The following is a 26,945-nucleotide window of genomic DNA, read 5'->3' as shown; positions in this document are numbered from 1 at the left end:
GGAAGGACTGACAGAATAACAAAGTCAAGGGCTTCCTTCTGTGGCTGTGCTGCTGACTCACCCCAGGCCTTGTTTCCTCCACTGTGGAGTGAGAACCAACAAGCCCCTCCTGGTCTGATTAAAATGGCCACCATGAGAAAAATGTGACCGGGTGCAAAGGAAGTGTTTTGAAAAGTATAAAATGCTTTGTTAGACTCTTTGTATTTGTAATATTTTAATAACAATCATAATTCTTGATAACCTAATATTTTGCCTTACCATTTTATAATACCACCAATACCAATTTTCATAAGTGAAGAAAATAAACTCCATCTCCCCCTTTGGACTAAACTGTATATCAAAAACAGTTTTTTGAAAAAAGTTATTTTTTATTTGATAGTAAAATGAAAAAGCTAAAAGTCAAATGAATGGAATGGTAGGTATGTGGGGCTTTACTCAAAATTTCAATTGTTGTCTTCTGGTTGATTATTTTGGCTGTACAGGCTTGGAAAATACCTACTTGTTATAGAGAAGACAAAAATGTAATATTTATCAGTCTCCTCTGCTTGTTTAATCCCATACATGATACAAAATTAACATTTTGGGAGAAAGAATTGGTGCTTGAAAAATGTTTCCTCTCCATAGGTTAAATCTTTTGGGGGAGAAGTTTGCCTTCAAAATCATTGTGTAGTGGGTTATAGTCAGCACAATATGAATTACTTTGATCATATAACATTCCTAAAATGATCTGGAAAATAAAGTATTGAATTGTGTGTTACTACTTGACTTCAGAATGCACTCATTCCCAGAGTCAGCTACCGAAGGGTGGAGCCCAGGGATGGCAGTGTCCTTTTTCAGAAGAAGTTGAGGGTGGTCGTGAGAAATTGGAGACCACCATGGGGATGTTTGAAATATGGCAGAACCGCCTTCCACAACCTTGTCCTGTACATGACTCAAAAGTTAAATTTTTAGAAAAAGAATGCTAGGTCAAACTGGCCCAGTTGTTTTAATGGAAGGAAGCTGTTGGAGGCATCTTTTTGCTTGATGGAAGAAATAATCCAGTTTCTAATGTATATGAAAATTAATTTCCTCCTGAACCTCCCCCAAAAGTTGCTCCTTAAATCAAAGGAACCTTGCGGAGGGACGCTGCCTAGCCTTGTCTGAATTGCACCAAAGTTCAGGCAAGTTGTAATTGTTCCTACCAATTAGCACTCCCAGTTGCTTAATCCCTGAAACCGGTTTTCATCTGGCTAAAACACTCAGGCCCCAGAGGTTTGTCATAAGCACCTTAGCCCTTGGCTCTTCCTTTCCAGGTAAAAGGGTCAATCTGGTAGCCTAAGGTGAGCATTTGCTTTGGGAAGATCCTCACAAAGAAATGATATAGGCCATTGCTTCCTCTCCTTAATTGTACTATAAATAGTTGAATCTGTGTAATATGCCAATTTTTCTTCCAGCGTAGCTGCCCAGCTGCCCCCGCAGCAGATGGCACACCTGGAGGGGCACAGCTAAAACGTGAACAGTACCCCCTGGGGGGTTGGCAGGGAGCAGTCTACACGCTTGTGGGGTTGAGCTGTTTTTCTCTTTCTGATGCTCAACAAATAGAACGTTCCTATTTGTTTTGATAGCGAATAATAAGAAAACGGGCACCTCAAATCCAACTGATTGCCTTTATCATTTTTCAAGCTTGGTGATGGAAGTGATGAACATTTATCTAAGCACTTTCTTGGGGCTAAGACTCATCTATGTCTGCTAATCTAATGATGCATTTGATCTCCACACACCTGTAAGGTAAACTGCATCCCAAATTCACAGATGGGAACACTGAAAGATTAACTAACGGGAAGGGCTTGGAGTCACATAGAAAGTGCACAATGTGACGGGATTGAGGGACTCTCAACAGCTAGCCGTTTGAACCCATGAGCCCCTCAGCCCCTCCATGGAAGAAAGATGTAGCCGTGTGCTTCCAGGAAGATTACAGCCTTAGGAAACCTACTGGACAGTTCTGCTCTGTTGAAATCAGCTCAAAATCATGATTACTGCTTACCTACTATATTTAATAAGAACCTTAATGATACTATTGGACCCATTTTATGCCATGATCTGATCAAATGATTTCATATGACAGAGGATGTTCTACCCTTGCTTATGAATAATTTACATTTGTAGGATTGGGGGGGTGGTGGCGGAGAGGATGAGTGATGTATCCTTCATGATATCTCCTAGTTTACTATATATGTTTGATTTCTAAGTAGTGAATATGAATATCAAATTAGTTTATCTCATCTGCAACAATTAATTTAAGCAGAAATGTTTTCATGAAATATTTCTAATTCCCAGCTGTACCTATCAATTATTTTTAAAAAGGATATAACCAAAAATTGTAAAGCTAACCAGGAAACATGAGGAAGAAAGAAAAGTACAGGTATTCCCAAGATAAGAAATGCTGCTCTATAGTTAGTATCTGCAATCTAGGGCATCAAAATGGATAATTTTGTCAGAAAGTATGTAGATAGTTCTTAAGTATTATAAATAACTACAGTAGGTAATTAAGTAGCCATTATTACAGTATTAAAAGTAAAAGTGCCTAAAATAATTACATTTTGAAAATACTGTTCTAAATGTAAATATATGATTATTTTTCTAAATATCTGAAAAGGATTTTCATACTCAGAAGTGTTTCTCCTCAAGGTCAGCAGTTTAAACCCCCCAGCAGCTCTGAGAGAGAAAGTTGAGGCTGTCAACTTCTTCCAAAGCTTTAAATTCTCAGAAATGCACACGGGCAGTTCTACCCAGTCCCATAGGATCACTATGTGTTCAAATCGACTGGAAGATACTGGGTTTGAGCGCAGGTTCTGGAAGCACGCACATACACAAAATCAAATGTTCACCTGTTCCTTAAAACTCGGGAACACTCTTGGTAGTAAGAGCTCTTATTCTTTCCCCCGTTTTAATTGAATAAGCCCCAAGCCAACTGCCTACCATGTTCATTCAAGGCAGTTTAGGATTCTGCCCTTTGCTTCCCAGGAAAATCGAAACTATGACCGAATGTCTATTAGAAAAAAACTCATACTCTCTGCGGCTAGGACAAACATGACTCATATTTTCTGGATGACTCCCGTTTTGCTGTAAAGGGGACGGGTGTGTGGTCTGTTCTTCCCCTCCCTCCCGTGCCGGTGAGCTGGTCTTAGCGAGGTGCAGCACATTGCTCGCCTGCCATCCTGGATGCTGTTTCCCGAAGAAGAGCGGCAACGCCCTCAACACAGGTCCAGGTTCCCGGCACGGCTCAGGGGCTCTTTTTCATGGCCAATCAAACACGTATCCTCTGAACTAAGCCTTTCCGCTGAAAGGCTGGATCAGGTGGATCCAGCCATCCGGAATCTGGCAGAGTTAGCCCTTTGGCACATGCTGGAACTGTATTGACTATAACTTTTTAAAAGAAACAATGTAATAATTCCACTTAATTTCTTTTCCTCAGAAGCAACCCCAATCGTTGGTTAGGTGTAAATCTCATTTCGTCATCACACTGCTTTCTTTCCACCACTAATTTACTTCTATTTATTCATGCCAGCCTTGAATCAAGGTGCGTGTCATCCTGCTGCAGGATGCCCTCCAGAGGCAAAACGTAGGTCGCCCAGGACTTAGCAAACTACACTCAAACTAGTGCTGTTGGGTAGATTCCCAACTGCGGAGAACACCGTGGGTCTCAGAGGAGGTCTGCCTCCACGGGGTTTCCCCGGCTGTGCTCTTTCGGAAGCATTTTGCCAGGACTTTCTTCCATGATGCTCTGGGCAAATTCAAACCAGGACCCAGAGACTCTTCCTAGGGCTGACAACAGGGACAAGGTACTCATTCCATGTCTCTCTTCTTCCATAAAATAGGAATCATAATAATAAACCCTCCTTCAGATGGCTGCGTTGAGTGAGATATTAAATATAATGTGCTAGGAACCGTATTTGTCACAGAGAAAACACACAACAGACAGTAGCTACTGTTATTATTCTTCTGGATTATATTTCCTCCTATTATCTTTTCCACTAAGATGGAATTCTAAAATCTTCGTATCCACTCCATAGTGCATCAATCAATAGCTGTTAACACCTGCTGAAGAATAGATACTGTGAATGAAGGTTGTAAGAAGTTAAATATAGTGGGGGAAAATGGGAAGATGCCATTATATTTTAATTCATTTTTTCTACACTTAAAAAAATCCCCTCATTATAGTTAACCTTAAATAATACATTGTTTAATGGTATTTTTAAAACATTATATGTCACCTATGTAAAAAAGGAAAAAAGAAAGAAGATGTTTTGAAACCAACTGTGGTAGCAATTGTACAATACTGTTTTATGTGATTGATGGAATGTTATGATACATGTAAGAGCTCCCAATAAAAAAAAAATAAAAAAAGAAATCAAGTTCCAAAGAAAATCCCCCCAAAAGAAATTAAATATATAGAAACATTGATCTAGGATGTTCACAATTCTCTGAGAGTAGCAAAGTAATGCACACAATACAATCAGAAATAATAAATCATTATAAGCCTCTATGGTCTAAATTGCACACTACAGAATATGTACTGTACAAACTCAGAAAGGTAGTTTTTAGTCAAAGTAACTTCACGGAGGCTGTTGGACCTTTTATTCTTAACCAAACTCACTGCCATCGAGTGGATTCCAACTCACAGCAACCTGATAGGACAAAGTAGAGCTGCCCCTGTGGACTTCTGAGAGTGTAACTCTTACAGGAGTACAGTACCTCATCTTTCTCCCTTGAAGTGGCTGGTGGTTTGGAATTGCTACCTTAAGATTGGTAGCCCACCACGTGCAACCCATTACACTATCAGGGCACCTAAAATTAATCTTAAAGGACGAGTCACAGTAGGATTGAAGGAGGGAAAACAGGACTGAGTGCCAGAGGGACAGCCAGAGGACACAGGGGTAGGTCCGGCACATTCTGAATACAGGGAAGACTTCATTGTGCCCTCGTTTAACTTGTTCATGGCAGTATTTTTAAAAAGCTCGATATTTAAATTGAGGTCATAATGTAGAGATGAACAGATACACGAACCACCACAAACAGCTGTTGTCCTCACAAAAGCACGTCCTCATCCATCTTGATGTTTTATTCCCCAAACTAGACTAGCCCCTTTCTATTCCCTCCACGTGGTGCAGCTGAAGAAAACACCTCGCCCCATAATCGCAGTGAGCCAGCACAGGAGTGACAAGGTCACCTTTAGATGCGGTCATTGCCAGGCATACTTCCTGGCCTGTATGCAAAGCAGGGGGGTGGTGATGACTTTCAGTAATTCCCTTTGGCACGTTCTGAAGCTGCCAGCAGGTTTGCTTGCTCAGTGTTGTTTTCTAAAGCAGTGACTTGCATAGCTCTGGCCACCTGTTGCTAGGACTGCAAGATAAGAACTACCTGGTCGCTGCAAGAGGCTGGTAGGCTGAGTCTGGCAGAGTTCAATAGGTTCTTCTTTATATCACTAAAATGTTGTCATCTGATTAAAAATTTGAAATTTATATTGGAAAAATTTTGTCTCCAAATAAGGGCATTGCCTTTTAATTACTGACTCTGCAAACTTACTGCATTTGCAATAGAAATAATAGAATGTATGCAAGAATGTTTGAACTATGAACTGAATGTAATAAATGGGGTTATAGGCTTTATGTAATTACTTATTTGAAGAATTTACATTTAATTTGACTTCATTTAAATATCTGCAGGTGGTCGTGCTGGTTCATGGAGAGTTGCGAATACAGGTAAAAGATGAACACGATCTTTATAATTTAAAGTAGCTTCAGTAAAAATATAAAGTTGTGCTTAGAAAAAATACATATTTACATAATGTTTAAGATTTCTTGATAAGTTAAGAGTGAACATGTGTAAAATAAAAATTCTAACCACTTAATAAGAATAATTTCAAAACCAATAATATAGAGATGTTATTATTTTTATCTTAAACATTCTTGCTTCTTATCTTAAACCAATCAATATGCTGTCATTAAAGTGATCCTATTTGCTCAGGACAATTCTATACTGTGGCATGTACAAAGAAAATAGAATCCAATGATAGTATTTTGAGTCCTATAACTTTGCAAATATTGAAAAGTGTTTTATGTTTCCTCACTTCAGAAGATGTTGCCTAGAGCAAATTACACCTAGTCAATTTGTATCTAGTCTTAAAACACAGAGGGCTCCTCCGCATATGTGTCTATAGTCAGTGTCCAAGCACAGATGCCAGCAATGTGCATAATCAAATGAATTATTTCCTCTACAAGACCAGAGGAGACTATGAAGAAGACGAGAGCACAGTACAACCAGCCAAAAGAAGATATAAACGTGAATGGGTGAAATTTGCCAGACCCTGCAGAGAAAGAGAAGACAATTCAAAAAGAAACCCAATTGCTGAAGTAAGTCCTATTAGCAGGACCTGTGTGAGATTTTAGAATAAGTATATTAGATGTAATTGACAAAACATCACCATTCTAATTCGTAAAGTACCGGCGGGGACTCTTCAGAACAAATGACTTGGTACTTTTAACACACACACGCACACAAAAGTATAATACTAATATAAAGGATAGGAAATGATGGAGAGTTACGAAGTAGAACCAAGAGATGTAGCAACTGATTTCAACATATAAGCCTTATTTGGATCCATATTCCAGGAATCTATTTAAAATAATGAGAATTAGTTGGAGAGAAAGAAAACAATAGGATCGCCTAGGACTTGATCAGTATTGAAACTGTGTGATGGAATACTTTGGCTTCATGATCCTACTCTTGGTGCTTTTGCATAATAATGTGTAAAAACCTATAATTATGACAAAAGACAGTTCATTTCGATGTACATCTTGAATATCTCCTTTTCAATTCCTCTCCCTCTTTTCTTCTTTCCCTATTTCCCTCTACTTTAACTAAATAAACAGCGTATGTTGAAAACCATGGTGCCCACTAAGCAAAGAAGCACTCAGCATCCAACGGTTGGTGTGATTGCCTTTCTCATAGCCCTGCAATGTCACTGCCGTGGCCACAGTCTGAGCAAATCCTCTAGACTCTACATACACACTGGCTCATGCTGGGCAGTAAAAGCAATGTTTTGACTTTATTTCAAATTCCTAGTACTCTGAAGCAAAACAGTGTCAGACAAGTCAGTGAAAAGGAACAGATGACGTAAGACTCGGGGCCTGGAGGAAAAGGAGGGGAAGGAGATAGCTTACATGACATCCATCACAGTGGGGTTGTTTGTTTTGTTTGCTTGATTTTGCTGCAGATTACTTCCGATTTCCAGAAAACCCAGAAAGTTACCTATCAAATTTCTGGGGTAGGAATTGATCAGCCCCCGTTGGGAATTTTTGTTGTTGACAAATACACTGGAAAAATTAACATAACTGCCATAGTTGATCGAGAGGAAACGCCAAGCTTCCTGGTAAGTTTCTGTCTTCAATGCTGGACTATCTTCTTTTGGGACTCTGTGGCTTTCGAAGGTGACACTCCTCTCCCAGTTAATATCGAAGAGACATCAATATTCAAGTGCCCCCCTGTGTCCCCATGAGCCAATGAGTCAATCTAACGTCAAATAACAATAAGAGGCCCTCTGCCAAGAGCCTCCACTGCTGCTGGGCACCTAAGAAGCCCGCTGGGCAGGGTCTGAGTGAGCAGTGAGGCCAACATGCAGTTTACCAGGAGCTTCATGCTGATATGAGGCAGCATCGGCATTGGGGGGAAGACAACATGCCTGGTTGTTCTATCCAAAACAAGCATTCTTTCCCACTTGTCTGCTTTGGGGAACCATTTTTATTCTTTGATCACAGGTTCTGACAATATCTATGTCAGGAGAGCCACTAATTTGCAAGCTTTCAAACTAAAGATCCCTGGCATGGTGGCTGTGAATTGGGCTGTGATCACCATGGTCATGGTTGGCAGTTTGACTCCCCCAGCAGCTCGGCAGGAGAAAGACGGGCTTTCTCTTCCCATCAATAGTACCAGGCTCAGAAGCCCACAGGGTGCTCACGATGAGTCAGCATGGACTCGATGGCAGTGAGTTTGGTTTGGGGGGTTTGAAAGTGAGGTCAAGTAGAAGTATAGGTTAATAAGAGCGGTCTTTAAATTTTTTGCATATTCCCACCATTTTAGTGAGAGCTCTACAGATCTTATAACAACCCATAGTCCAATTAGATCAAACGTGATTGTACAGCTGTTGCCACCACACTGATAGCATCTTCCTTCACCTTCTAGATCACCTGTCGAGCCCTCGACTACTTGGGTCGAGACATCGAGAAACCCCTTATATTAACAGTCAAAATTTTAGATGTCAATGATAATGCTCCTGTCTTTTCACAAAGCGTTTTCATGGGCGAAATTGAAGAAAATAGTGCTTCAAGTAAGTTTTCTATGGTATCATTTCCAAGTTATTTTTAAATCCGGGTAGCCATCTAATACATCATTTTTTATAAATTAATTTCATCAATGGTTTTAAAGAGGGGGGAAATCTTTCAATCAATCTGGGAATTTACTTTCTAAAATCTACAGTTGAGCTAGGCAGCTATGCCACTCTATTGCACATCGTGGTGCTCCTATCTGGTCCATAGCATTTTATTTTGTGTGTGCAGTTCACAGGAGCAAGTGTAAGTAGCCCTCCAGGTATAAACTGAGCTGTTTACATTATAAGGGACAGGTCCATCCTCATAGTACCTTGGATAATTTGACAGAAGAGAATAATGATAACAGAAGGAGCTAGTTTCAAACTCAACACAATCAAACCTTAGCTATAACTGGAAGATTTTTAAAGAAAGCAGCAAAGTTCTACATAGTTGAGAAGTGACAGTAAAGGATATGGCAAGCAAGATGTATGAAGTGTTGTATTTGTGGAGGAGGAGACATTGGTTTGACGTAGTTTGGGATTTTTTATTTTGTATTGTTTTTCATTATATAGGTATCTTTAAGTCTTGGAAAACAACTATCAATTTGAAATTGTGTTGAATGTTTAATGTGAACCTAGTTTCCATCTTGACATATTCTCAAATGAACTTCTGTATTCCTAGACTCACTGGTGATGATATTAAATGCCACAGATGCAGATGAACCAAACCATTTGAACTCTAAAATTGCCTTCAAAATCATCTCTCAGGAACCTGCAGGCCAACCCATGTTCCTCATCAGCAGAAACACTGGGGAAGTCCGTACCTTGACCAACTCTCTTGATCGAGAGGTAAAGTCAGGCCCTGGGGAGCATCCAATAATAGTCTGCCGGTAACAAGAGGAGTTCTGATAACAGTGGGTTATGCATTGAGCTACTCACCACCCGGTCAGCAGCTGGCACCCACCAGCTGCTCCACCAGAGAAAGAGGAGGCCGTCTACCCTAGTAAAGACTTCGGGTCTCAGAAACCCAAAAGGGCAGTTCTGTCTGCCCAACAGTGTCACTATGTGTTTCGATTGGACTTTTTAACGGAATGTAAAAAGAACAAAGTAAAATGATCCAATTTGCCAGAGCATGAAAGGAGAATGGACAAAGAGGTTCCCAGAAAGCGACTAGTTCAATCAAGGGAATCGGTTTGCACTTAAGTATGATTCTAGTGAGCCGGTGGGTCTATGTGCACCGTCCATTGTACATTACACAACAAAAGGTCCAGCAGGGTGATTGATGGTGCTGGCAGACGTTAAAATGGGGCAGGAAAGACAGCATTAGCATACACGGATACAACATTAGCACACAAGGATATAACTTCGACGAATTGCTCATCTGATAAAGAAATAGAAATTTTCTGAGATGGAGGGAGAAATTTCTATCTGGAATCAATCTCTGTCTACTCCGATATGACACTTTTCCTCTTTGACTTCTCCTTTTGCTTTTACTCTGACTTACGGGAGATTATTGTATCCTTTTCCTCCCTCATCCTCATTACCCTCCTACTGCAACCACCACCACCAATTCAGACTCTACATGACTTTTGTAGGAAAGATTTTCAGAAGAGATTAATAGGAATGCTTTATATGTGAATGCCCATCAGATCACATTCCTCATTTATTTTTTCTCTGACTATATTGTCTTCTCATAAGAAAGCTTACCAAAAAAGGAAACTTGTTAAGGCCCATCTTATATTTCTACCTAATCACCCCAGAGTCCCACAAGACTCCTCCCTCCTCTGTGCTTCTGCTTTTGGGCAACAAATTGTGCACATAACCCTTCCAGACAACAAACCATGAGACTGAATAGCTTCACCTCATTGCTAGGAGAAAGCATGCAACTACCACTTGTATTCTTGGGACTAGAAACTAATTCTTTTTCTTTCTCCCTTGCCCCCCTCACTTAGCAAACGAGCGGATACTATTTGTTGGTGAGTGGTGCCGATCGAGATGGAGAAGGATTATCCGCTCAGTGTGAATGCAGGATCAAAGTGAAAGATGTCAATGATAACTTCCCAGTGTTTAAAGAATCTCAGGTACACCTCTGACACTTCACAGAATACTTGTTTTAAATACATCGATTGTTTTGCAGGAGAGCTAGTGGCATATGAGTTATTCCTTGGGCTGCTAACTAACCACAAGGTCAGCAGTTCTAATACACTAGCCCCTCCACAGGAGACAGGGGATGCTTTATACCCTGGTAACGGTTTACAGCCTCATAAACCCACTGGGGTCGCTCTGAGTCAGAACTGACTTGATAGATGTGAGTTATATTGTTTTGAATCCCTTAGTGATGCAAAGGGTTAAGATTGGAACTACTGCCCCCAAAGTGAACAATTCACTCCCAGCTAGCGCTGCATCTCAGAATTAAGGCCGAGGGAGTGAATTGTTTCCAAAAGGTCACGGTCTTGAAAAGCCCTCCGGACAGAGATCAAGTCTGCACCCCAAGGTTGACCACTGGTCGGCAGCAACTTGACAGAACTAACCACCGCAATAAAATAGAGTATTTGATTCTTTACTTCTTTATTTTCCCAATTCGGTTTTTGCCTAGATCACCGGGTGTTATTTAGGTTCTCTGTATCTTTCTTTACAAAATAAAAACTTCTGTGAAAACAAGAAGGCAGGAACCAGAGAGAGAACAAAATATATCTTTATATATATGGTTGTGTTGTTTTGGGTGAGAGTTTTGGTTCCCATTCATCAATTTCTTCCCCATGTATCAACCTTTTCAATATTTCCATTCGGGTTGTCTCATTTCCACTATTCTAGTTTCCCTGCCTTCTTGTAGTCTCATCTTGTTTATCGTCACTGTTGACCCCTTGGTCTCATCACAGAAATACTTTTTTGAAAGGAACACAGTATTCCCAGATGATATTCTTTAGCTTCTGGACAAGCTGTATTTCGAGACATGATGACTACCAGGGTGAATACCATCTATAATAAAAGAATCCCTTGAGTGAAACTCTAACATGCATTTCTGGATTCTGTTTCTCTCCTCTTTAGTATTCAACACATATTGAGGAAAATGCATTAAGTTCGGAATTACTTCGACTACAAGTGACGGACTGGGACGAAGAGTTCACAGATAATTGGCTTGCAGAATATTTCTTTACTTCTGGAAACGAAGGGAATTGGTTTGAAATACAAACTGATCCACGAACTAATGACGGCATCCTGAAGTTGGTGAAGGTAGGGCACTACTCTCACTTTCGTGGTTAAAAATAAATCCTACACTAACCAAATCTATCATTTTTCAAAATAAACTGTTTAGTAACAATAACACCAATTTACTATAAGCAACTTGGAAAAGACACACAAGAGAATTTTACTGAAAAGTACCCTTAAAGAAATCTCTCAAACATTTTTTTAATGAAAAAGTGCATGGGTTTGGATTTATGGCAGCTCTGATGCCATGGGCCTCTCCTAGTGTCCCATATGCCAAAGCAAACTAACCCCAAACCATTGCCTCACTTTACCCTGTGGGTTTCAGGGACTGAGCAGGTTACACAGTGGGGAAAAAAATATCTCTTAAAAATCTGATTTACCTGCTTCCAAGTGTTCATACTTCTACAGTAAACACCTGGATACAGATCTTGTAGATATTTACTAATATTTGTATGTTTATACATGTGCATGCCTCCAGCACAGGAAAGTAAGACTCTTGTTTAATTTAATAATTTATGAAGAGACAATGCCGAGAACGAGGGCATGCGGAGTTAACAACTCCATTTAAGATTAATTAGCTATAACCATCAGAAAGCAAAACACATTATTTTGTTGCAGGAGGTGGTAAAAGTATGAGCTAAATCTGTAGGATGAGAAATAATTGAGAAAAGCTTCCATTTAACACACTTGGCTAGAGATGCCCTGTTATCACTTAAGGATATCTATCCCTGGGTGTGGTACAGACCAGAAGTAATAACCATTATTCAGACAACCCATACTGTAGGACACTGGACTACACAGGGCATTCTTTCTTTAATTCCTCAAGCTGAGCACAGCGAGAACGGACTGCCTTCCTTTAGCAAGGGAAGGTTGGGTTCCTGGCTGCTGAGAGGCTTGTAGGCTGTTCTTGCCTAGCCCACTTTTCAAAGATAAGGGTACATACACCCTCACTGGTAAAGGCCGGGGTAGAAAGCCCCAGCAGGACCCATTGCTTTCCATCCTGTGGCTTTATTCCTGATCTCATGGACGGACTGGTGTTATTCAATCGCCCAAACAAGAAACTTGGGCTTTATCCTTGAATCGTGGTATTTCATCACAAGCTAGTCATCAAATGCAGCCCCAGATTTGGCCCTGGACATCGGATGGTCCTCCACCGCCTCGCGTCCTCGCACCTGGACATGCTCGTCCTCCTCTACTCGTTTGTTCTATCACAGATCCACCAGCAGGCTTTGGTTTGTTTTTTTTCTGAAGAGCAATTTTGATCAGTCAACCTTGCCTTTATGAATATGTCTGCTCCTTCATTGGCTACAGAATTACTGATCAAACTTGACTGCCCATTCGAATCACCTGGGACTTTTCCTAGTAAATGGCACTGGAGGGATTATGGATTCTGTTCCTCGGGGAGGGAGGGGGGCACGCCCAAACGTAAGGAGAAGGGATCAGGAGACTCTCACATGCATCTAGGGTTAATAATCACCTGCCAGCTGCTAAGATAAAGCTCACTGTCCTCAGAATCATATGCAAAATCATTCACACAATGAATCCTCTCCCTAACACAGGAAATGGCCCGGTGTCACTATGGACCATTGCAAAAGCCAAGGTCCTCTTTCTCTGAAGGTGTCAAGGGATGCCCAGGAATTTCACTGTGACTCCTTACCCCACCTATCTTATCATTCCTCCTTCAGACTTGATTCTGTTCCCCAAACTCAAAAGAACATTGAAAGGGAACATGATCACAAATTGATTCAAACTAGATAATGTTCAGCTGCTGCTGCTGACTACTCTAAAAGAGATCACATTAGAAGGTTCTGGATAGAAGGGGAGAAAAATGTAGATCAAAACTGAAAATCACTTGAAAAGGCCAGGCACAGATTCTGATGGAACCCTGGAGACTCTGGACCTGAGTTCCACAAAGCCTGGGATTGAACTCACTTTCATGGCTCATTGTTCAGAAAAAGACAGGCTATAAGATGAACCAAAACTTCAGGAAGGTGTGCACTCATTAAAACAACAACCCATCAACAGGACGTTTGCCCAGGGATACAGCTCAAAAGGCAGGAAGGGCCAGGAAATTAATAAATAAAATAAATACAACTTTAGTACTTCAAGAATGCCAAAAATGCTGTAAACTGAAGCATATAGGATTCTTCGGGTTAGAGAGATGGAAATATGGTTCCAAAAGTATATAGACAGATGGAAGAAATCTCAAGAAATAGCTTTCCATTTGAATTTCTGGTGTAATAAATCCTTCTTTGATTTGGTAACTTAAAGTTCAAATTCAAATCCAGATCTCTTGTCTGATTTATTTTTTAGTGATATACAAATGTAACCAAAATGAGCTCTCCTTTATTCAAAGCCCTTGAAAATTTTACAAGTGAATGAGGAAAAATCTGTGCTGGCATTCCTTGGACCTGGGTTTGGGTCAGCTCCCTTTGAGAAACAAAAATGGTTATCATACAAGACCATTTGTGAGTGGTTCCACAAAGAATTGGTCACCATCCCTTTGTACGTGTAAATCTGCCGATCAAGGTTATGAAGAGATTGTGTTTCTGCCCCCTAAAAAAGGTTTTAAATCAAGAATGTACATGTAGCCAAAGTTCATAGCTGCCATTTACAGGACTCTATTATGGCTTGATAATTTGAACCTAGACAGTAATGCCCCAGCAGAAAGATCTGGTGGCCTACTTCTGTCAAGACCACTAGCTAGAAAGCTACATTAGTCATTCTCCTCAGTGACACATTGGGTTGCTATGAGATGGATTCAACTCTTAGTTGTTTCAGTCCTCACCACAACCTGATGAAATATATCTGTGGTGTGTGTGTGTGTGTGTGTGTGTGTCTTCCAAAACTAGGAACCTGCATGTCAGAGAAACTGAATGCCTTGAATCACACTGTTATAAATAATAGATCAAGATTCAAATTTAAGGACGCGATTTTTTGCCCTGCTGTATCACATAAAGAGGTTAAAATGATATTTTATTTGTCTGAGAAAAGGTACCTTGTTTTGTATCAATTACCAAATTGAGGTCTCATGATTTAAGAATATTAAATCTCTGTCTCAACATTACAGTGATATATAAAGCCGTCTGACTCCAGCTTTAATAAGGCAGCTTTGTATATCATTGTAATATTGTAAAAGGATCCATTTTAGCCTCTAGCATGTAGTTGTCTTGCTTGTGCTGGACTTGATGGCTCATATTTTTGTGACACCCCTGTCCTTCTCATTTTATTTTTACTCTAGGCACTAGATTATGAACAAATACAAAAGATGCAAATTGGTATCGCTGTCAAAAACAAAGCTGAATTTCACCAATCAATAATCTCTCAATATCGAGTCCAGGCAATCCTAGTCAGAATTCAGGTAGTAAACGTGAGAGAAGGACTTATATTCCAACCTTCTTCCAAGACCTTCACTGTGCAGAAAGGCATAAGTATTAACAAACTGATCAATTATGTTCTGGGAACGTATCAAGCCATTGATGAAGACACTGGGAAAGCGGCTACATCTGTCAAGTAAGATAATTATTGCATTTTATTATCCTTTAATGTGCTTTTGATCTATAAGCTACATAGATCAAACAACACACAAACTACAATAAACCAGGAATGCAAAGAGAAAAAGAGGTTCTCAATCTCTAAATATCTCAAGAATAGTAGTTAAACCATATACCTACTCCTCACTTAACGACTCTTCACAGCTGAGGTTTTGTAGTAACCACAATAGTAAATAATCTCATACCACCAAACCACTCCTCACATTAACAGCATATGTCTGGCCTCTAGGTGGGCCATGAGTCTCAATAGTTTGGCAGTTACAAATGATGAAATTGGACTGTTATGTAATAATGTGGTCCTCCTATAGTTTTTGATCTGATATGGTCATCCTCCATTTGTGTATAATGTTAATTTTAGCAGAACAACCTGGTCTTTGGAACCCAATCATGTCAATAAGTGAGGAATGGGTATATTGTGCTAGAAACCAGAAAAACAAAAGTTAAAGTGTAAACTAAGACAAAAATGCTTTAGTCTGTCTAAAGAGAACAAGAAACATTTTCACAGAAACTTCCAATTGAGTGTTAAGTACAAGTGAGCATTTACCAAAAGGACAGGACTCAAGTAAATGGAGAAACACATAAAAAAATGTAAGCTCTAATACCGGTGCGTAGTGTGCAAAGAAGTTGCTGTATTGTAAAGAGCAAGTCATTACTGTATTTTGTTGACCGAGAGAAAATTAGAAACTCAAGCTAAGACACACTTAAGGACTATGAAATACTGCTCATCTATGCTAATATACATTTTCTACTGTTTTAATAGAAACATATCTCAATGTCATATATTAAATCTAAACATAAAATATAAATGAATCATTTTTGGTATGTAACATTCCATATTTGAGAGAAAAGTACTAATTTTTTCTCTTACAAAACAGATATCTTATGGGACGTAACAACGGTGGTTGGCTAACGATTGATTCAAAAACTGCTGAAATAAAATTTATCAAAAACATAGATCGAGATTCTACTTTCATTGTTAACAAGACAATCACAGCGGAGGTCCTGGCCGTAGATGGTAAGAAACATATTTCAATCCTTTTCAGAGAAGTATTACTTCTCTAGCATCTTTTTATGAATAATTATGAATAGATACTACCTGAGGAAACAGCATGAAGCAGGACGGGGAAACAAGCGAAATGACTCATTTCACTACTGATAGCTTTTAGCCTATTGTTTCTTTTTAATACACATAAACACACAGAAAACCTCACAGCTGTGCTGATTCATAGTGACCTTCCCTCCCACCCCCCCACCCCCGACAATTTTGAACTGCTGACCATGCAGATGCCAAACCAACGCCTGACCACTACACTCCCAGGGCTCTGCATTGTATTTTTTAATTTTTGCCTAATAAACTTGTAGCTTGGGCAATAAGAATCAATTATGGTTATTCCAAATACTTTGGCTCAAGTTTAGAAGTGAAGTTCATTCAGGGCAACACACGGTATTCCAGGAAGCCATTAAGTGTGTGCTAGTTTCATTTAGACTTGACTTTAACCATGTTATTCCACCAATGTGACTAAGTGAAGGTAATAGCCAATTTGATACATTTAAATTTGCTTTTTATCACATGTTGCAATAGGATAGTGTGTTCTCACTTCTGAAAGTAGCAAATATATTATCTCCTGGAAAGGACACTAAGTAGAGTACATAAAGCAGAATAAAAAAAAAATTTTTCTGGTTCTGTGTATTTCTTTAACTCTCAGTGTTATCCTTACAGAAAACACGGGTAAGACCTCGACAGGCACCATCTTTGTGAAAGTACCAGATTTAAATGAAAATTGCCCCACAGTTGTCTCAGAAAAGAGAGTCATTTGTACTTCGTCACCTTACATCACGGTCTCAGCTAAGCCACCGAGCAGGGACAAATATACTGGTCCCTATACTTTCATGCTGCAAGAACAACCTTTAAAATTGCCAGCTGAATGGAGTATCACATCACTAAATGGTGAGTAATGAACTATACAGTTGCTTTTTATAAAATGTCTTTTAAAAATCGTCAAGTTGCTTCTTTATATTTCCAGAGGGATAAGAGAGCTCCTTTGGAAGCAGAGTCTTTTCCAGGGTGATTCAAACACATTCCTTGCAGTCTGTGATCCTTACCTTACGAATTTCTTCTCAGTATGAAAGAGAAAAGAAATATTTCATTTTTTTAAGAGATCAAATTTGTAAACTATTATTACATCTTTAAGATGCTAATTTCTACCTAAACAGCATGTCACAATATAGAGGATTCAGGCATCTCCTTTATTACAGAGTGGCTTGGATTTCTATTCTACTCGTAAAGACACACATTTTCCCAGGCTGCGAGCCCTAGGCTGTGCTGGACAAACTGGCCCGTTGAAGGCACAGAAGAGGAGGCACTTAGTCTCCTGCCACTCAAGAATCTCGAACGCCTGATGGACTCAAATTCACAGACTTGTCTATGAATGGGGAAGAGTTCATTTATCATTCCTTTTTGTCCCCTCATTCTGATCACTGATAATTTTAGATTCCCTATGTTTTCCAAAAATCTCATAGCGGCACACATCAGGTTCAATAAGCATGCTCTGGATTTCATAGGAACCCTCTGGCCCTGTCTCCAAATCCTTTGCAAATGAACCACCCTTTTCAAGAACGTGTTTCTAAATCAATCTTGCTGCTTCTCCAGAACATGCTGTGTGGTGTCCTTTCATCATCAGCTGTCCGAGTCACCAAAGAGGTCCTATTCTCAGTGGCCTTCTTCCCTGAGGCCCTTTGATCCCGGGATAAGAATCCGTCTCCCATTTAATTCAGGTAGCAAATGCTACCTACCTGGGTGTATCTGACTGCAACAGGGTTTATCAGATGCATGGCCAACGACGTGGTTGCTACAGAAACGTTGGCAAGAATCATGACCTAGACATACTTTGTTAGGTGGTGAGACTGGACCAGGCAATACTAGAGGGACTAGGGGGGCAATGCTCAGAATTCAAAGAGCCTGGGGAGGTACACAATGATTCAAACAACACAAGTCTGGGCTTACAAGAGCTCACACCACTTGGAAACATCCATCTAGCAATGCAGAATGAGGAGCTCTTGATGCTCAGGGATTAGAGGTCTAGAGACCATAGTCTAAAGCAGTCCAGCATGCTGGGCCCTGGACTTGTAGGATGACAATGGAAAGGAAGAGCTGAGGTTGCAGTGATCACAGGGGAAGGTTGGTCTTAGTAAGTCAGACACATAAACATGGAGGAAGGAGGAAAGCACCCACTCAGAGAGCCGCCCAAGAATCCCAGGTGGGGCAGGCAGACAGGAGCGGGATTCGGCCCCCAAGAGAGGAAAGCAGATGTACAAATGATGCCTGTCTCCCATCATCTTTGCTCAGAAAATCGGGGTAGAATCGGGCCTTCATCCAAGACCATAATAGACCCACCTGGATGGAGAGGGGGACAAGGAGACAGGGACAAACACATTTGCCAAACGGAACCCTTTTTTCTTTAATGTAGAGGCAAAGATTATTCAGAATAACAACATATTATTGAAACTATTATTAAAAATAAATCTATATTTAAACATGATTAAAACTGGCCATCTGTATCATTTCGATATTAAAAGCCACAGTTAGGAAGCCCAGAGATTTTGCAAGGAATGTTCCTAATAATCAAGAAAAGGGCTACCGTAGTATTGACCTAGAAGGTATCCTTTATAACCATCATAACTTATCTTACCATCAGCCCTATTGGTGACAGTAATCTCGAGGCAGCTCTGCCAACAAAAGTAAGTCATGTGAAGAGTAAAATCTGCCTTGTCCGACAAGTGATTTGCAGGATTGTGTATCTACAGAGACCTCAGCGATGTTGACAGCCCAGCAACAGATATCTCCTGGAGTGTACAGAGTCTTCCTCGCCGTGAAGGATGGTCAGAACAGGCTGTGTGAGATCTCAGAGCCCGTGACTGTAGAAGCCTGTCAGTGTGACCACAGGGACGTCTGTGGAACATATGACCCAAGCAAAGACCCTGGGATCACCAGCAGAGAGTGGTCACCGGTGACGCTGGGTCCTGCCGCCATTGGCTTGATATTCTTCGGTCTTCTGCTGTTGCTATGTGAGTGCACCGGCAGTTCATTACGTGTATATCAAGGTGTGCGATTGTGCACGAAGGAATTATGAGGGGATAATGGAAAGGAATAGTAAGAAGCAGTAAGGAATGCAGCGACTGCCAAGGTTTCCATGCTTAGCAATTGGTGGTACCTAAAGTCATTCACTAGAATGGAAAGCATCGGCCAGAGCATAGAGCTGAGGGAGGGCAGGAACACTGGGCTTTGAAATGTTGAATCCTGAGGTGTGCAGTGTATCCTGCAGGTGCATTTGAGGCTGTGACTCAGGATGGCAGTCAGAAGGTATATACTGCCCTGGAGGTAATTCTGAGGAGCTCTGGTGTCATAATGGATTGCAAATTGGGCTGCTAACTACAAAGTCAGCAGTTCCAACCCACCAAGGGAAAAAGATGAGACTTTTTACTCCCCTAATGAGTTACAGACTCAGAAATCCAAGAGGGCAGTTCTACTCTGCCCTATAGGATCACTGAGTCAGAATTGACTTGATGCCCGTGAGTTTGGATTTCAGGTTCATGGGCAGTTCTACACTGCCTTATAGGGTCACTGAACATGAAAGTCAACTTAGTGGCCATCAGTTTTGCTTGGGATTCTGACGTAATTGGTTTCCAGAATTTAGTGTAAAACCCCAAACTACTGCCACTGAGTCAATTCTGATTCATAACAAGCATATAAGACAGAGTAGAACTGGGCCCCCGAGTTTCTGAGTCTGTAACTCTTTTCACAGGAGCAGAAAGCTTCATTGTTCTCCTGCCAAGTAGCTAGTAGGTTTGAACTGCTACGCTAACAGTTTAACCCACCACACACCTGGACTTCTACATGGAAGACTGCCCTAATTTGCAGAGCAAATACCAGCCAATCCTCAATCGCACTCACTAGGGTACTTTACCTGGATGCACCCATTAAATCCTAACAACAAACACCCTGTGAGGAAGCAACAATTATCGACCTATTTCATAGAAGAATTAACGGAGGCAAAGGAAGAAGATATCGTCTGGCCAGGATCACCTTGCTAGGGAGGGGCAGAGCCCTAGAAGTCTGGCTTCACAGTAGGTGCTTTAAAGACCATGCTGGGCAGCCTCCAAGGAGGCCGAGTTCAGCCACTGGGGTTCAGCCAATCTAAGACGGGATTATGGGAAGCGCACGGACAAGTGTGGAAAGTACCTGCTTTCAAGAACGAGTATTTCTCCCAGGGCCTATGAGCACAAGAAATGGCATTTGTCTTCATTGCTCAAGTGGGACTGATAAACACAAAGGGCCGGTGATTCCACAGCCGGGAAGTCCCTCCCAGGTAAAAGTGGTTCACTGTCGTTGAGGAATTGCCGCTATGGGCTTTCAGCTCTGCTCGTAGCTCTAGTTGCTCAGGGAATTTTACAAAGGCGGGTCTTCCGGTCAGTTCAGGAGTCAGAAAATATCTCATAGCATTTACGTCTGCATTCCTTCTTCGAACTCATCATAACGTTAAAAAATAAGTTTCCAGACCAAAATCTGCTGTTCTTGATGATTAATTGGTGCTCCCTGAGAGATTATTAGGGACCAGATAACTGAAGCATTATCATGACCACAGAAGAATCTATCTTGGCCATCACGGGATTCACTTGTGTGATGACCTGGTGTCATCTCCATACCTCACTGTCTACAAATGCAATAATCACCGAAATGTATTAGGATAAAGATCGAGAAACCAAACAACTACATGTATTGTTCATTAAACTGAGCCCTCGTGGCACTAGCTGGTAAACAGTTGACTAATCACCACAGGTGGATAGTCCAAACCCACCGGCCACGCAGAGGAAGAAAGGTGAGGCTGTTGCCTCAGTCTCCCAACCCTATATAGGAACACCGTGACTGGAAGTGTAGCCTAAATGCTTCTGGGAGGCAAGAATGGCGAGACTTTCTCTCACGTGCTTCAGATATTTTGTGGGCGAGGGACCAGTTCCTGGAAAAGGACATCAGGCTTGGTGACAAAGCGAAGAGGAGGAAGCCCTCTGATGAGATGGGTTGACACCATTGCTGCATCGATGGGCTCATGGATGGGAACGATTGTAAGGATGCCCACTGCACGGGACAGGGCAGCATGACATCCTATTGTACATCCATAGCGTTGCTCTGAGTCAGAATTGACAAGAACCACCATACGACTCAAAATCCATCCCCTAACAGTGGTCCTCTGGCCTTACAGTAAGAATTGGCTGTAACTATTAAGATATGCTGTTGTTCTAATGGTTCTGAAAATTGTCGAGTCAACCTGTCTCCAAGAAATTCATATGTGTGCTATTTCATCTCATTTTGTTACCAGTGGTTCCCCTTCTGCTCCTGACCTGCAATGGTGGGATGGGCCCAATAGGAGGCGTGACAGGTGGATTTGTCCCAGTTCCTGATGGCTCAGAAGGAACAATTCAACAGTGGAAAATTGAAGGCGCTTACCCTGAAGACAAAGTGAGTGTCCATAAAGTAGTTGTTTCGGTCATATAGAAAGTAATTAAGTTGTGACAGGAAGAGGGACCATGGGGAATGAAAGTGACAGACTTCTTGATTCTCAGATTAAGAGTCAATGCTGAAATAAATGGATGGAACCTATTAACATGTTCACTGTTCAATTTTTATGTCAATACATAGAAACGGTCACTCCTGCAAGACTTCGAGCTTCTTATAATCTCACTATTTGAAAAGGACCACCATTCACCTATGTGTTGCTCAGAAATCTGATCCACTTTTTAAATATATTTATTTTCTTAACATGGTTTGCAGGAAATCACAAATATCCGTGTGCCACCTATAGCAGTCAATGGATTAGAATTCATGGAAAACTCTGGTAAGCGAATATCGAATGTATTTTTGTAAGAAACCCTGCATTAAAGAAGTTTGCATTCAAAAATAATGAGTTGAAATGCTTAAAGGATAATTTGCATGCATTGCATATGGGAGAAGATGTCACCACTGAAGCAGATTTAAGAATCAATTATTGGGGGCTTAAAAAAAAAAGAATCAATTATTATTCAGTTTCACATATCTATCTTCAAAATGCTAATTTGTCCACTATGTCACCATTTAAAATATCTGGAGTTATAGTTTTCTAAGTTTAACGAACTAATATATAGCTCTTGGGCAATCAATGACTACTTTTTAATTATGAAAGATTTCACACACACATGACTGTTGAGTTGGATCTGACTCTTGACAACCTTACACACAGCAGAGGGAAGCGTGTGCCGATTCAACAGCATGTGCAGCCCTGAATCGGCCAGGACTCTGTTCCATCTGTAATGCTTTCAGTGCCTAACTTTCATAATAGATCTCTCCAGCTCTGTCTTCTCAGCTTGTCTTTGTCTGGAGATTCCACTAAAGCCTGTTCATTCTGGGTGACTGGGTAGGTATTGAAATACTGATAGTAGATCTTCCAGCATCATAATAATGCAAAAGCCACCACAGTAAATAACATGAGAGATGGCGGTCACACATGTAGGAAAATAGAACAAACATCTATTCCCCAGCGTTGCCTCTTCTTGGCATCTGGTCATGTTCCAGTTTCAGTCTCCTATATGAACATCCTCATTCCTTATTTTCCTGCTTCCTTCCCCATAAGTCACCTTTACCCTACTTGGTATTAAATTATCAATACTTGTGTCTGACCACAGCGAGACAAAATCCACATGTTACTATAAAGATGCAATTGTTTACTTCTTCGGTGTTTACCATAATTTATTTATATAAACCACAAAGCCACGGCTAAGGTATAAGCCAATATGACCTGATGCCTAATCATAAAATGTTTATTAATTCTATATTCACCAATTGATTTTTAGTGTTTTTAGTCTGCAAAAATCTATATAAATTACTACCAAATGTCTAACTGCTTCTTTTTGTCTGCCACCTCGATTCTCAGCTGCTTCTTGCATTATAACAGCACGCAATCACAGCAAGGAATATATTCAGAATTCTTTAGAACACATCTTCACTATGAACGTGTCATAGAAAGGTAACAGGAAGAACAGTCAGAGTTTACCAACATATTTTTAGGCATCAAGACACCAAATTAGCATCTGCGATTTTGCATGATTAGATTCGGTGTGTTTCTTCTTTGGTTTCCACATTCAGTCAGGGACTCCCATGCTCACTGACCATTTCTGTTTTTCATGAGAACACAGAAGCTATCTTTAACAATGATTAGCTTCCCATGGTTGTTTGCTGAATAGCCTCTTTCTACATTTTTTTGTTTGTTTTCTTTGTACATTTCTATTTCAGGTTGTTATCACTGAAAATTTGTTTCTTTTGCACATTTTATCAATTAATATCTGCTCTGACAGTGTTTATCAACTAACATCTCCCCCATGATGCTCACACAACAGTGGAGTGTCTACATCACCTCAAGTCACATAATTATATTTTCTGTATTCTATATTTTGTCCCACTCATTTGCTTTAGTTGATATTAATAGGAGATAGATATTAAATCGCAGCATGAGTAGTAATGAAATTTTCTTCCCTGATTTTAGAAGTTTGTACAAATACATACGCAGGAGGGACAGGGGCAGAAGGAGCTTCAGGGATGGAACTGACCACAAACATTGGAGCAGCTACAGGATCTGGAGCCGCTGGGGGATTTGGCACAGGAGCAGTGTGTGGAGCTGCTGTGGGCACCTGCTCAGCAGGACACTCTGGAACCATCAGGACAAGGCATTCCACGGGAGGAACCATCAGGGAGCACGCAGAAGGAGCAATAAGCATGAATTTCTTAGAGTCCTACTTTTCTCAGGTAATAGAGTGGGACCTTTATCACACCATTGTCATATTTGCATAAAGACCTTTTTTAACTGTGTTTCAATATTTTAATTCATTTTCCTATTATTAAATTATTATTAAATTGTAAGAAAAATTAAGTTTCATTCCGACAACGGAATACCCATAACATTATTTTTTTATTGTCCAGCCTCAAGTGGCTGTCAAAATTGTGTCCTTGACCAAGAGGACAAACAGATAAGTAGACACAAAGTAGGAATACATGATGCGAGACACCTCATTCCACTAACTGGAAAAAAAATGGCTGAGAGGAAAAGCTTGTTATTTGGGGTCAGTCGTGTCTTCTTTAAAAATGCAAAACAGAGCAAGGTTTATTTTGTTTTTCCTATGATGTTTGCATATCTATGCAAATAATTTTTCTGAGAGGGAGTTATAAACATTCTTCATATTCCAAAGGTATCCATGTCAACAAAATGTTGAGGAACCGCTGAATTAATGACCCCAAATTTAAGGGACAGGAATTGAGGGTCAGAGATAGGAGGAGGGAAGTGTCAGGAAGCTGTAAGAGACAAAGGCAAGAGATGACTGTAGGACCAGCTTGGTTTCCTTTTGTTTGCGGATCAAAGCGTAACAGGAGAGGTGAACTTACTTGAAATGGTTCCCACTTACACTTGAAACGATTACAACTCACTTTCAACTCTAGGGAAACTCCCTAGAGTATCCAAGCTGGTGTCAGGGTCTGACATGGTGTCAGAGCTGATGAAGGCTGCCATGGTGCTGATGGAGAAGCGTGCTTGGCAGGAGCACTCTCTAGTTATTCCTAGGTATGGTGCGATATAGGAGAGGCCCTATTCTGTTTCAGAGCTATCTCAGATGGTGCACAAGACAGTAATTTATACCCACCCAAAAGACAAGCACACACTGGACACTGCCACTTTGTCTAGTGAGTAATTTCAGGCATCAAACACAGGTTTCTATGTCGATCATAGAAAATATGCTCTATGTCTCAAAACTCAAAAATGAAAACATAAGCGTAGGCTAGAATCAACCGTCTATGAGGATGCTTCAAAAAGTTCATGGGGGGGAAAAAACCATTATCTTTTTATTCCATTTTGCCCTGAAAATTTTGAGGCACATGTATGTATATGTATCCGTTGTCTGTGTGTATATCTAAATAGACACATATAAATGCATACTACGTTGTTGTAAGTGCCATCGAGTCAGGTCTGCCTCAAAGTGACGCTATGTACAATAGAAGGAAACATGACCATCCTAAGGATGGTCTTTATGTCTGAGCCTATTGTTGTCAATCCGTGTTGTTGAGGATCTTCCTCTCTTTCAGTACCCCTCAACTTTATCAAGCATGGTGTAAAGGGACAGCTAACACACATACACATCTACGCAGAGAGATAGCTATGAAATTCATTGCCACCAAGTCAAGCTGACTCACGGAGAGCGTAAGGGGCAGACTAGAACTGCTCCCTAGAGTTTCCATGCAGCCAGTGTTTACAGGAGCAAAAATTTCATCTCCTCCCCATCTGCTCTCTGTGAGTTCAAACTGCTGACCTTGAACTTGTCAGCCCGATGTCTAACCCACTATGCCACCCAAAACAAAACAAAAACAAAACTCAGACTCGCTCTCATCAAGTCCAGTCGGAGTCACAGCAAGTCCAGGACAGGCAGAACTGCCCCTGTGGGGTGCCCGAGGCTGTAGGTTGTTAGGGGAGTAGAAAGTCTCATCCTGCAGAGGAGCTGGTGGTTTCAAACTACTGACCTTCCCGTGAGTACCCCTATCCATATGGATACCTTTTGAAAGACACATCTTTTTGCTATCGAGTTGAATCCATCTCCTAGGGAGCTTATAGGGCAGAGGAGAATGCCCCACGGCAGCCTCGCCAGCCGGGGACTGCCAGCCTTTCTCTGTCTGGACCCACCATGCTCTCACCCATGCCCCAGATCGTCTCTGAAATAAGAACGCCTAGAATAGAGACGTTTACTGCTTTGGGGTACCTGCTTTGAGAGCTGTGGGAATATCTTGAGTTCTATGAGCCGTAGTGTGCACTTCAGTGCAATCTTTTAAACGACTTTCTCTGTGTTTTCTGCGTCCTTAGAAAGCATTTGCCTGTGCAGAAGTGGACGATGACCAGGAAGCGAATGACTGCTTGCTGATCTACGACAGCGAGGGCATGGAGACTCCCGGCTCTCCCGTGGACTCGGTGGGGTGCTGCAGTTTCATTGTCGACGACCTGGATGACAGCTTCCTCGACTCACTGGGCCCCAAGTTTAAAAAGCTTGCAGAGATAAGTCTAGGTATTGATGAGGAAACCACACAATCGCAGCTGTCCATCAAAGAAAGTGGTTTGGAGATTGACGCCTGTGCCCATTCTGTAGAAGGCCAGTGGTCCGGACATGTCCATGTCGGGGACCCGACTGTGAAACGTGGTCAAGGAGCGTCTGCTTTGTCTGCTTCTGGGTCTGTTTTCCAACCAGCCATTTCCATCCCGGACCCTTTGCAACATGGGAACTATATGATAACGGAGACTTACTCCACTGCGGGTCCCTTCCTGCAGCCTTCCACTGTGGTCTCTGATTCAGTTCTCACACAAAATGTCATCGTGACGGAGAGAGTGATCTGCCCCGTGGCCAGTGTGCCCGGCAACCTTCAGGTTCCGACAGAGTTACGAGGGTCGAGGAACATGATCTGTATCGAAGATCCTTGCTCTCGTTTGATATGACCAAAATGAACTGGAATAACATGCCGAAAATGTCTGGATCTTTGGAGCAAATGATGCACGGTAGCAAACCGAGGTTCACTGTGCCCTTCTAATTCGGCACTGATTGGCTATTTCCATAAACCCGATCGTATTTATAACTTGAAATTTCTAGATCATACTCCAAAACTGGATATGCGATCAGTTAATTCTGAGAGTAGTAACCTTAAGGGGGTTTTATTGTTTTGTTTTTGTTTTAATAGTAGGATCATCTTTAGGTGGGAAATTTTCCTAAAATGTATCCAACTTCTG

General features: G+C 41.1%; 1 protein-coding gene and 1 non-coding gene across 2 annotated transcripts in view; both read left to right on the top strand.

Moving 5' to 3' along the window:
- Positions 1 to 26,657, top strand: part of DSG3 (desmoglein 3) — a 30,361-nt gene extending 3,704 nt beyond the window's left edge. Inside the window, exons 2-16 of the mRNA XM_075532868.1 lie at positions 5,706 to 5,741; positions 6,261 to 6,392; positions 7,256 to 7,411; positions 8,221 to 8,365; positions 9,027 to 9,193; positions 10,297 to 10,425; positions 11,393 to 11,578; positions 14,796 to 15,067; positions 15,984 to 16,123; positions 16,829 to 17,056; positions 18,913 to 19,173; positions 21,483 to 21,622; positions 21,935 to 21,998; positions 23,679 to 23,938; positions 26,034 to 26,657. Coding sequence (XP_075388983.1) covers positions 5,706 to 5,741; positions 6,261 to 6,392; positions 7,256 to 7,411; positions 8,221 to 8,365; positions 9,027 to 9,193; positions 10,297 to 10,425; positions 11,393 to 11,578; positions 14,796 to 15,067; positions 15,984 to 16,123; positions 16,829 to 17,056; positions 18,913 to 19,173; positions 21,483 to 21,622; positions 21,935 to 21,998; positions 23,679 to 23,938; positions 26,034 to 26,657 — 2,940 coding nt within the window. The remainder of the gene's footprint in view (positions 1 to 5,705; positions 5,742 to 6,260; positions 6,393 to 7,255; positions 7,412 to 8,220; positions 8,366 to 9,026; positions 9,194 to 10,296; positions 10,426 to 11,392; positions 11,579 to 14,795; positions 15,068 to 15,983; positions 16,124 to 16,828; positions 17,057 to 18,912; positions 19,174 to 21,482; positions 21,623 to 21,934; positions 21,999 to 23,678; positions 23,939 to 26,033) is intronic.
- LOC142428426 (small nucleolar RNA SNORA42/SNORA80 family) lies at positions 11,769 to 11,901 on the top strand. Its single transcript, XR_012780329.1, has one exon. It is a non-coding gene; the product is annotated as a small nucleolar RNA SNORA42/SNORA80 family (small nucleolar RNA).
- Positions 26,658 to 26,945: the final 288 nt, after the last annotated feature.

The sequence above is a fragment of the Tenrec ecaudatus genome, chromosome 15 (genome assembly GCF_050624435.1).
Source record: "Tenrec ecaudatus isolate mTenEca1 chromosome 15, mTenEca1.hap1, whole genome shotgun sequence".
NCBI lineage: Eukaryota > Metazoa > Chordata > Mammalia > Afrosoricida > Tenrecidae > Tenrec > Tenrec ecaudatus.
The sequence above is the reverse complement of the archived record's forward strand: the minus strand, read 5'-3'. Positions and strand labels throughout refer to the sequence as shown.